The following is a 12,399-nucleotide window of genomic DNA, read 5'->3' as shown; positions in this document are numbered from 1 at the left end:
AGAGTAAAATAGAATGTGCATCAAGGCCGAAATATTTTATTTTAGAATCTTATATGACGAGAACATCCATCAAATTTTTCAGGATGTTTAAGTGTAACAGATTTGAATAATAAAGATCGTCAATAGAATTTGTATTACTGATTTGCCCTATTTTAGTGTTGAATAGACTTTTCCACAAAAATAACCCAAAACGAGAAACAAAATTTCCCAGGAGAGCGCAATTAACCTCCGACTTTCATAAATTCTTTGCAACAAAGGAATCGACTGCATAAACAAAAATGCCATCTTTCCCTTTCGTAATCCGATAATTTCACCAGCTGCAGGCAAAACACAGATGTTTATCCGGTGTGTGGGAGCAATTACTTACTGTGTGACGATGTTACAGTCCCCGTCTGAGGTTTTTCTTTTCAAGTCACTTTTTCCTTTACATCCGGCATGAAGAGCACATCCCCTTTTCCTTTCACTGCCACCCGGCATATAAAGAAGGAACATCTGTGCCCGGTATCATTGACCAACTCTGCCCTTCCCAGCGAGGATCATGGCCACAGACGTTACCACCGTTTCCCCCGTCTTGTACGACCTGCAGGAGGGACTGAAGAACTTCGACCTCACCAACTGGACGCGGAACTTCGACGTGGCGAATTTCTTCAAAGGCTTGGACCTGAAGACTTTCGGCTGGTTGGCTCTGGCTGTGGTGGCAGTTATCATTGTTGTGGATTTTTTCACTAAATCGTTTGGTCCCTTTGGAAGGAGTCTGGCCGTCACAGCTGCTGATGCTTGGCAGAGGAACAGACAACAGATTCACTTTGATAAATATGGAAGAGACAGGTACGTTGCCACCGAATCTTTTGATCGCCGTGTCATTTGTCTCTACTCTCTTAGCTTCTCACAACCCGAGATCGTTCGTAAAACACTAGCTGTAGTTTTCTAAGAGATCACAGTTGGCTGTCATACTGAATAGTATTAATAATTACTGCCTTCATCTCACGATAATTATTACATTTTTCCTTAATTATGAAAAATTAAGTTGCATGAAGTATTCTGATAACTAGTGTTTAATGACTTGCATAATAAGAAATTTACAGCAAAATATGCAGTGACAGTTTAACCTTAGACAGTGAATGAATGTATGTAGCCATTTGTGAAAAATCCAATTACCTTCTTATATCATTGTTATCAACGCTACAGGCATTTGTTCTATTTCTCTCGTAAAACCAATCGAAATGCTAAGCTAGGCTTACTCCAAATGAAATGAGTACAAAATTATATAGCTACAAAAAGAAAATCCTTGATTGTTATCTAAACTTTCTAAAACAATGTTGAGCAGAAATAGAAAATAATAGAAATAAAACCCATTATAAACACTTTCTTTTAACGTCACAATTGTAAGATGAGATATAATTTGCAACAAGAACAGTAGAGCAACAAGTATAATGTATGCATAGCTTAATAAGGAACATTGCCCCAAGCGCGAAAGTATCTTTGAATTTATCACAGTTTTCGTTCTTCTCCTTCATCACAGCCGGTCCCTGGAACCTGTCACTGAAGTCCTCGACGCGTTGGCTGACGCTGTGAAGAAATGGGACAAAACTGAGGAGCCAAAAGTTGCAAGTGATCGATCCTTTCATGGGGGACGAGACCTTTGGTAGTTCGGATTATGTGTAGTTTATCAATGACGTTATACTTTTAGTGTTTTGGTATTTATTATGAGTTATAAATTGTTTTCGATAATAAAAACTTGAAAATTAAGTATTCTTTTGATTGTTACCTAGGAGACATTGCAACATTCATAAATGCGAGTCAGAAATTTGTTTCTGTTCCGCACGTGATTGTTTTATATATATATATATATATATATATATTATATATATATATATATAATATATATATATTATATTTTATATATATATATATATATATTATATATATATATTTATATATATATATTTATATATATATATATATTATATAAATATAGTATATATAATATTACTATGTAAGTTGAAATAGTAAATATAGTATTTATATACATACATGATTATATATATATATATATATATATATATATATATTTATATATATATAGATTATAAATGGGAGGACGAGCAGCTGGTGATGTGTATATGAAGTTTATTGGCAGCCAACGTTCCAAAGTTTAGCTTTATCGTCAAGGCTAAAGTACAAAAGTTAGATGAAATAAAATAAACACATATGACGCAGTCAAAATCGCTACTGTTAAAGATCTCGATGTTAAAACCAAATATAAACGTTAAAATCAACCTAACGCCTCAAAATATGGAAACTGAGAAGACAAAGAAGAGCTTCAACATATCGAAGTAACATTTTAGGCTGTAAGCAGAAGGTAGAAGACAGACTGTTCAATAATTGAACCAGTTGTTTGATGGTTAACGACTCGAGGATATGGAGAGAGTTTTCAACAGCAGCTTGCTCTATCATATTTTCAAAGTCGTCATAGCATTTAAAAGCTTAGCACTGCTTGGTATGTTCCCTTATGTTGGAAAACTACTTACTCAAAGTACTGCCTGCTCTATGGCTGACACGACGAAGAGAGTCGATTGGCCCATTTAGCCTTCTTTTCTTGAGTCCGTTAAGTCCCGAACTGGCACATCAGGCAAGTGTACTTATAAAAGTACGTATATCTTAGTTTAACCGGACCACTGAGCTGATTAAAAGCTCTCCTTGGGCTGGCCCAAAGGATTAGATGTTTTTACAAGGCTAGAAACCAATTGGTTACCTAGCAACGGGACCTACATCTTATTGTGGGATCCGAACCGCATTATATCGAGAAATTAATTTTTCATCACCAGAAACAAATTCCCCTGATTCCTTGTTAGCAGAAAGTGCATTTATAAACCACCATAGAACGTATGAGGTTGGGCATTGTCTTTTAAATCTGAAAATTGGTTCCAATTCTTCTTAGATTACTTAGAACCAGTTTAGGATTAAGACAATAAAAGTACTCCTTTAAAATCCCTGTTAATTTAGCGAAAACTTGTCATCGTAGAGAATAACAGAAACCTACTATGGGTTTCACAGACAGTGCAAGCACGGTTTTGGCCAGTAACTCTGTAACGAACACTCGTATCAGTACGAGACTTTGCTATAGTGTATTACACCTAGTGCCGTAATTTATAAGTGTCATAAATCACTAATTGTAAAGAATAAAGACACTAGTCTCTGTACCAAGAGGCAAAAACTCGATTAGCCAGAAATAGATACGAACACAACAGTATAAAAAGCTCCGCCTACCCTCTCCCTCCACCTCTTCCCCAACCCCTCCCCTTCTTCCTTCCCTCACCTGCCCTCCCCCTCCCTTTTCTCTCTTACCTCTCTCTCTCTCTCTGAAATTTGCTTCAGTTTAGACTTATATTGCAGAGTTATATATACATACATACATACATACACAAAATAAACATTCACTACTTAAATATGTGTGCATCGGTATAATCAAGGTTTAAATGTAATGAATGACCGGTAGCAAGGCTCAATATTTATTTGTAACACAGAGTAACTATAACCAGTTACGTGTTCTAACCAATCTGAAGGCAATTGGCGGCTTTCTCTTTTCTAGAAAAGATGAAAAGTTGCGTGACAAACGCATTTCTGCAACCTGGCCGACAGTTATGTTTCGTAATACAAGTATATGGCTGATGCACCGAGTCCAAATGAGGATTGCGAAGAAGGTAACCAAACACAAGTATAACAGTCGCTTTACCATCGATCATAGTGTCTATCGTTCTTCTACTCCACCATACATTCAGATATCTCACTAATAATAACCATTTATAGTACCACTACCACAGAGAGCGAGAGAGAGAGAGAGAGAGAATTGAATCGATTCGATTCGCTTGGTAGAAACGCAGTTTATAGCACCCTGGTTTCCCTGGAGACAGAATCCTGGAGTTCCTTTCGTAAGAGATTTGAACATCCAGATTCAAGCCTTTATAATGACAAGCGTTTATAGACTAAAAAATAAAGAAGTTGAGGGGGTATATGTATACGCACTATATATATATATATATATATATATATATATATATATATATATATATATATATATATATATATATATATATTTAATTTGTGTCTATGTATATTGTGTTTAAATATATGCTTTTACCTACGTGTACGACATATATATATATATATATATATATATATATATATATATATATATATATATAATATATATATAATATATATATAATATATATATATATATATATATAATATATATATATATATATACATATACACGTATATATATTTACTTGTATGCCTTTACCTACATTGTGCTGCATATGCTACAGTGTACTACATATGCTAGCTACTATGAGATTCAGGGTCTCTGTAACACGGTTTTTTGGACTTTGCTCCTTGTCAAAGCATCGGATGTAGCTGAAAGTTGACATATGTATATTTTACAACACACACAATTTTGTCAGCATTATTAATTACCTAAACCCGATAGTTTTAATTTTTATAGAGTAAAAATGTCTAGCCGACGCCATGGCCAATGATTACGAGCCAAGAGTCGAAAAACATTCATTACGTAAGCAAGGTAAACACCCGCTTTTGACGAAATGTTGCCCCGCCCATCCACAGGCAGAAACTCTATCGGCTCTGAAACCCAAAGACTTTATGAATGGCGGAACGATACATAGATGTGGGTGGGGTATCAGTGCTAGCGTAGTAATACTACTGTAGCAGTAGTGCCGCAACAGTATAGCAGTAATATACATGAATTAAACGTTTAGGCCAACTGCTGGGATCCTTGAGGATCATTTAGCACTTCTTACAGCTACTCGAGAAATTAGTTTTTATAGACAGATGTTAAATTTTCTAATCCAATAGTGCCCATGGTAGCCTTCAGTGTTATCCTGAATTATAACGAGGCCAAAGTGGGTGGAGCCTCATGAAGTCATCATTCTGACGATAATTATTGGTGAAGGTTTAAAGCCAATATACGGTACCGGCTGTTTTTTTTTTTTCAGTAAATAGGTAGATAGCCAATAAATAAAAATTGCTTGACATTGGATATAGCAGTTATCAAATCAAGCTTGTCTACTATGTTTTTGAAAATTACCAGCTATTCCTACATCTTGTCAATCTGATTGTGACCTATAAAGCAGACTGTAATTTCTTAGGAAACCTATTTTGGGAGTTAGACTAATAATCAAAGTGTTTTTGTATTTAATAACATATTTTGTTGGTTTGTTCCTTATGGCAATTATCAGTGGAGAGGTTCTAGAGTTCATACTGCTTTGCTTGTATTTAAATTTGCATGTCATTGTTGCCAGAGGTTTAGCCTTCGTTACGTACAGCCAATCATCCATCGAGAAACAGGGAAGAAATGCCGTCATAAGTTACGTAACGAGTGCGTTCGAAACCTTTTCTCTGAGTAAGTTGGCCCGTCTTCAAAAAAGGTCACTTTTACATTATAAGTACCAAATTTATTCAACCTACGTAATGCAGAATACAGTCAAAATTTATGTGTAGATATAATATGTATTCTGAATAAGCGTTATATCTATGAAATGCATAGATAAAAAGTTATTGCGAAAAAACCGTGTTACAGAGGCCCTGAATCTCATAGTAGGCAACGTCACACACTCGAGTTCACGGGGAAAAGGGGAACCAGATGAAATTGTGTGCAACTTCGCCTAATTGGCATATGCAGTACACTGTAGGTAAAAGCATTTGTAATAAAAAATATTTCTCAAACACCATACAGAAACCTATGATGTTCATGCTAATAATACATGAAAATATTAGATGTGCAACATTTCTCATGGTGTGATTGTTTTCCAAATTACGAAACTACATTTCTGTGAAATCAAAAGAACGGAATTATATTTCATTGTCATTATTTTGCAGCACTGGTTCACCTGAAGACTTTATAATTTATATAGTGTAATTTCCCATGACCTCAGACCTTAGGTAGATGAGGCATATTAGTAGTTTTTGTAATGACTAATTCAACAGAGAAACTTTTGCGCAAACGATTAACATTTTGCAAAATACTGATTCCTGTATTAACGATCATGGTGGTAAGTCTTTCAGAAATATCATCTTACCGAGAATAGAAAAAAAAAAATTCAAAAATTACCGGTCGTGGGTGTTCTCGGGTTCGTCAAGCCACTGTTATCATAAAATGTCGATGATTGATTGATTGTTTTAAGGATTTTAGGCATGCATGCCAAGCACTGGTGCAACTATGGCCATTCAACGCTTAAAATCAAACAATTGAGTTTAAAACCATTAAAATTATATATAGTTTTAATACGAATTAAATATATCTGGGAAATTAAAGTTTTTAAAAACAATACTAGTTTAAGTAAAAATTGGGCAGTCTGTTAAAAAATGCTTTACTGTTTCAACTCCCTGGCAGGAACTATAGGTTGGGGCATGTCTCCCTTCTCCACTTTCCATCAAATATCTATGCGTAGCCCACGTATGTCCTATACGCAGCCTTATTAAAATAATGTTAGTTCTCTGATCTGGATGATCTGACGACTGGGTGGCCGGAAATAGTCACAGAAGAAGAAGAAGAAGAAAAAAAAATCATTTTGGGTAGACAAAAAAAAAAAAACGAAAAAAATTAATTTATGGTGGTCAGTAATAATGTCAAGAGCAAATTCCACAATATCTCTACGATGTTATTTTCTTTGTTATTTTAGTCTTTTATGTTTTTATGGCAATCCCAAACGGGCTTGTAATTAACACGCCGCAAAGGTTGATACATGGATACATACCAGGTTAAAACCCTTGGGGGTCACTATTTAGTTAACTAAAGAGACTTTCTCCTGCGATTCTTCCTTTGACTTTTTCTATGACTTTAACTGCATTCGAAGACTGCTATCTCTCCGTACTTTAATAGGAGTGAATAATTTTTGTTAAAATCAGAGTATGGGAGGTTTAAGTGTGTCTGATTATGTAATTTTAGATATTCTTTAGCTGCCTTATCGGCTCTCTCATTCCCATCTATACCTACATGAGCAGGCACTCGACAAAAACTCACCCTCATACGCTTGTGGAAGAACAGGAGGGCCAGCCACTCCTGTCCTTCTTGTACTAGGTGGTGGAAGTGAATCAGCGGTTATAATGACGGTAAAAAGAAGAGTATACTCGAGTCCGTATATAAAATTTTCACCATTATTATTCTAAAAATTTTACAGCTTCAAGAATGGCATATAATACAACCGTGAATATCGAGCAGTAAGCGGACAATACTGCTACTGAACAGCCAAATCCATCCTCCGACTTCGAGCCAGCAGTAAATATGCTCTACCCTCTTGTGTTGGAGGGAATGCTGAAGAAATTCTTCCAATTTCTTCATTGGAAATAGGTTTCTTCCATCGAACAACTGGCATATATATTGCCACAAGGTGGAGATTGCGGGTATGCAACCTGTGCAGTTGGTGTTGTCAGTATGTCAACATTCTCTCTCTCTCTCTCAAAAAGGTTTGGGTAGTCTGCCTCTACTTGCTACCCGATCTACTGGGGTTTTCACTTATAATTTGGATCGAGAGGTTAAGGATTTGGTTATTTACTACCTTAAGATTAGTTCTTGCCTGCAGATTGTAGTCTACATCTATACTATCTACAGGGACTTTAACCTAAACAATTGCGGGTTTTTCAGTCAAGCTGGCAAGCTTTCAACTTTAGAAACACAAGAAAAAATCAAGAATGGAAAAACGTGTAGGCGTAAACAGGGGCGACGGTAAACGCCCATTAAATTAGTATGCAGTTTTAATGTGTACAATAACCGGATGCCTTCACTTTCAGCACAACTGCCCTTGATGTGTGAATTAGTGTCTGAATTAGACACTCAAGTCCTGACGATTCACTTATACTTAAGTCCTGACCATTCACTTATACTCAAGTCCTGACCATTCACTTATACTCAAGTCCTGACCATTCACTTATACTAAAGTCCTGACCATTCACTTATACTCAAGTCCTGACCATTCACTTATACTCAAGTCCTGACCATTCACTTATACTCAAGTCCTGACCATTCACTTATACTCAAGTCCTGACCATTCACTTATACTCAAGTCCTGACCATTCACTTATACTCAAGTCCTGACCATTCACTTATACTCAAGTCCTGACCATTCACTTATACTCAAGTCCTGACCATTCACTTATACTCAAGTCCTGACCATTCACTTATACTCAAGTCCTGACGATTCACATACTTAAATCCTGACGATTCACAGACTTAAATCCTGACTATTAGTTTACATTATAAAGTGCTCTTTCACATTCTTAAATTTGAACAAATAAAATCGGCTTCCATACAGAAAACTGCTACCTAATAAGATCAAGGAATTAATATTCAATATGTAGCAAAAGCATTTCGTAGGACGTCAGAGAAACTCATTTAGTACTATAGGATTTTATTAAGAGGATTTTATTTATATGTATACATATAAATGCGTATGAAGATCGCTAACTTTTAAGCCAAGACTTAGGAATTTTGTTCCCTTTTTAAGAGTCCCTTCTCTGTCTCAAATTTAATCACCCTAGCACAAACGTCAGATCAAATCCGACCAAAGGAAATTCTTTTTGGTATTACTATAAAAATTTTGGCAAGTGTAAAACACCATAACCAATTCATAAAAACCATGATGTTTGTATTCAAAAAGCTAATACGTCGAGACTTAACAGATCTGAATATTCACTTAAATCACCGACTTAAATCTTAAGGCAGAGGGGTTAACACTCCTTTAGTTAAAAAGCCTCGTGCCAGGACAACTAACTGATTAGGACAACTAACTGATTAGGACAACTACCATATATAAATTGAGGATTTAATTTTGAAAGAAAAAAAATTTATAAACAACCTTTTTGGGGGGTCAATGAAAACTAAAAGAATTAAAGAAAATAAAACGGAATTGACTAAAATAATTCAGTTTATATGACAGCCTTCCACAGCTTTTAAGGCATTTTGGCATGAATCATTTTCAAGCAAAGATATCAGCAGCTTTTTGCACACATTGCAAACCAGCTTTAAAATAACTTTCCCTTCCCGTTCCAAATAAAACTTTTGATGCGCCAAAATCTCCTTCAACCTTGGTATATTTATTAATTTCCATATATTCGGATGTTGGCACGTAGTCGAGTTTTGTACGGCATTATGAAAAACTAACAATAGTGTTAGTTTAGTCATGCCAGTTGAAGTCCTCTCTGAAATACTCCATATTTCAATTAGAAATATTTGACCTAACACCCTGCTGTTGCCACCGACGAATACTTTATTACTGTAATAAACTATTTCTGGGGGTCTTGCCAATGCCTCATCTTTTAAAGAATATTGTCGCAATCAACTCTCTCAGTTTCTTGTTTGGACTTCACTTTATGCAAATCAGCTCTGTGAATACGTTCCCCTTTTGAAGATAGTATTCCTAATGGGTCCTCCTCAACCATCGTCTGAAGGCGCGCTCTGCACATCTTTACTTCGCATAGCCATATTTTTCTTTATTCATCTTTCTTGACACACCTGGATTCTGTCTGAAAATTATACACAAGTTATCATCCACAAGCTTATTAGCTCGCGAGTTTATGTATACTATGGCATCGTGAGGGCCTAAGAAAATTTTGGAATTTTGAAAAGTTAATAATTAGAAATCCTGAGTACTTAACAAGTACAAAATAAGAGAAATTTCGTTGAACAGCTATGACAACCGTCTGAGAGTGGTTTGCTGGACAAACAGTAACTAGCATGAAATATAGAACCTTAAAATTCTATAATCGAAGATCTAAATCAGTTAAGCCTATAAACTAAAAACTATCTTATTTACTATATCTATTGCTATTTTCTTAAGATAAATTTTTCTTTAAGTGAAAATATTTATACCTGTTATGATGTGTCAGATATAAATTGTCCAGGTACGAATTGTCCTAGTTTAAAGTAGTCATAAAACCAAAAAGTCCAAATAGTTCTGCGAAACCTTATATTCAAAGCTGTAATATAGGGCCATGTTAACTGCTGTGTACTTCTGCTGTGTACTTAGGGGTATAAGGTTCTCAATTCGGGAGTATGATTAATCTTAACTTATATGTAATGTGATGATTAAGTAATGTGAGGATTAATGAGTAATACAATATTTAAGCCAAAATTGTAATTAGAAACCCTTTCCTCACTTAGTTTTGAAACTAAGTATGTTGGACAGCAACTAGCAAGTTCCTGAACAGATTCTTAAAATTTCCTGTCAAGCTCAGCTCAAGTCCACATTCTGTAAAGAAGACATTTTACGGCAGAGAAAAATATAATTCTCAAGTTTGCTACTATACAGTTAGTAAAAGGATTTAACAGCGTTCGTGAAGAAACTTTGACAATAGACCCATCTTTCACTAAAAAGAATCTGAACTACCTAACAATTCAAGTGACCAAGGGTACCAGAAAACTAATAAGAGAAGCTAACAAAGTAACGACAGAACAGTGGGGCCATAAATGCCAGAAAAGGGCAGATGGCCGCTAAAGTAAAGGGGAAATCAAACAAACTTGAGTACTCTTTGACTGCCTTGTCATAAAACCATAAAACCAATCATGGTTCGTACTTAAAAAATGATTTTGTATTATCAATAAAATGGGTTTGTACACTGAACGTACCTCAGATAAGTTTTATTATTTTAGTACCACAATAAATTACAGGTTTGCTTATGGTATTTAGTACATTACTAAGCTTCACTTAATGAACAAATTTGGCTAGTAGATTTCTAAGCTTTACTTTACAACAAAAAAATGGCTACGTTAATAAGATCAAACTTAATGAAAATGACATTCGGTAGATTACTAAACTTCAAAGAAAATTACGTTAATAAATTTTAAGTTTTTAATTTTTTTAATAATGCAGCAAAGTAACTTTGTAAAGTAGATTTTAGTAGTTAACGTCCTTAAAATTAAACTTTAAATTAAATTATACACAATGATTTTACGGATGAATTTTGAAAACCCGAATCTATAATTCAAGCAATACGTAGCTATTGTTTGTTAGATTTTGAATAAAGTTCTAACTGAAGCACTCAAAAGTTTAAAAGCAAGCTTAAAACGAACTATTAATCAATGAAGTTAAACTCTTAATAGAAAAATTCAAAAGCAAAATACTTTAAAAATTAATACTCCTAAAGAATTATATGTCATAAGAAATTAAAATCCGATATTCCTCGAATAAATGAAACACTATTGCAGCTAACGCATAATACCTCTAAAAAGTATATGTACCAAGAATTCAACAGAATCCCCGATATTCTTCAACTTGATGAACACTATGGCTGCTAAGGAACGTTAATTACTAAAAATAACTATAATGAGATTTAAAATTGACAAGAAAAACCTCCCACGACCCTGCCCGTAGGTCACAAAACCTACGGCACAGGGCATGGGAGGGACCTCCACCCCTACAGGACACCGCCCCTGTAGGGGTGGAGGTGAAAAAAAAAGTAATTAGCGAGGATAGTTGCGTGGATAGTTAAATTAAAATACTTAAAACACTTTACTTGAACCAAACCTGGATTGAATAAGGTTTCACTTGTCACTAATGGTAGATTACTTCATTCTGATTGAAATTTCCACGTCCGAATTCCAGGTTCCTCGAAAGAGTTTCAGTGAAGCTTATTGGTTTCAGTAACCGGTTCCGAAGTTCACAAACAACTGGAAAGAGTTTAGAAGTTTGGTATACTGCTCTGAATAAATGGAAGTTTTAGTAATTGCAGCAAGACTTTAAAACAATATGGGCGATTTTATACAGTACAAGTACTCTGCCAATCCCATGTAAAAAACTCATAATGGAGAATTAAAAGATCACTACCTCATTTAGCCATTAGTTCGAACTAACAATAGCTCAGCTAACATTTAATGAATGCCTTTATGGCAATTTAAAAATTTCTTTGATTAGGTATCAACCATTCAGGAGTTACTCGAAGCATGTAATATATGAAAACAAAATTACAAAATCATCGAACACTAACATTACCAAAAGATTAATAGACGTTACCTTCGAGTCTATCGAACATCACTGGTAGATTCAACGGAATTGTGGAATACTTGCAGAATACACGAAATACACTCTTCTCCAGCGTAACGAAGCCAGGAACGAACTTGTAAGACCGCTCAGAATCAGAAAAGTAAGGTGTACCTCGTTAGCAGGACCCGAGCAATATCGAGCTTATGTTTAGCTCTTGTTTCACGTCACTGCCAAGGACCGATTTCAGCCAAGGACGATAAACACGAAAGAGCAACGTTCTTTGTCCTTGGTTGAAGGAGAAACTGAAAAGAACCTCACGATGTCTTTACGGTGGACAGCTAATTCTTTATTTATTGTTTCCATATGTATTAAAAGTGAGATCATTTTCGATTATTATATAAGA

The 12,399-nt window shown here is 35.1% G+C and overlaps 1 protein-coding gene and 1 long non-coding RNA gene across 2 annotated transcripts; one reads left to right on the top strand and one right to left on the bottom strand.

The window, feature by feature from the left end:
• Positions 1 to 487: 487 nt before the first annotated feature.
• On the top strand, positions 488 to 1,749 carry LOC135220195 (uncharacterized). Its single transcript, XM_064257477.1, has 2 exons — positions 488 to 828; positions 1,523 to 1,749. Exons 1-2 carry the CDS (start codon positions 539 to 541, stop codon positions 1,647 to 1,649), a joined length of 417 nt encoding a protein of 138 aa, XP_064113547.1. The 5' UTR covers positions 488 to 538; the 3' UTR covers positions 1,650 to 1,749.
• A 6,660-nt stretch (positions 1,750 to 8,409) lies between these two features.
• LOC135219382 (uncharacterized) lies at positions 8,410 to 12,213 on the bottom strand. The gene is made up of 3 exons (XR_010315428.1): positions 12,027 to 12,213; positions 11,541 to 11,683; positions 8,410 to 9,540 (listed from the first exon to the last, which is right to left on the bottom strand). It is a non-coding gene; the product is annotated as an uncharacterized LOC135219382 (long non-coding RNA).
• Between the last annotated feature and the right edge of the window lie 186 nt (positions 12,214 to 12,399).

This window comes from Macrobrachium nipponense, chromosome 1 (genome assembly GCF_015104395.2).
Source record: "Macrobrachium nipponense isolate FS-2020 chromosome 1, ASM1510439v2, whole genome shotgun sequence".
In the NCBI taxonomy this organism is placed as follows: Eukaryota; Metazoa; Arthropoda; class Malacostraca; order Decapoda; family Palaemonidae; genus Macrobrachium; species Macrobrachium nipponense.
Note: the sequence above shows the minus strand (reverse complement) of the source record. Positions and strands in the feature narration are given on the sequence as shown.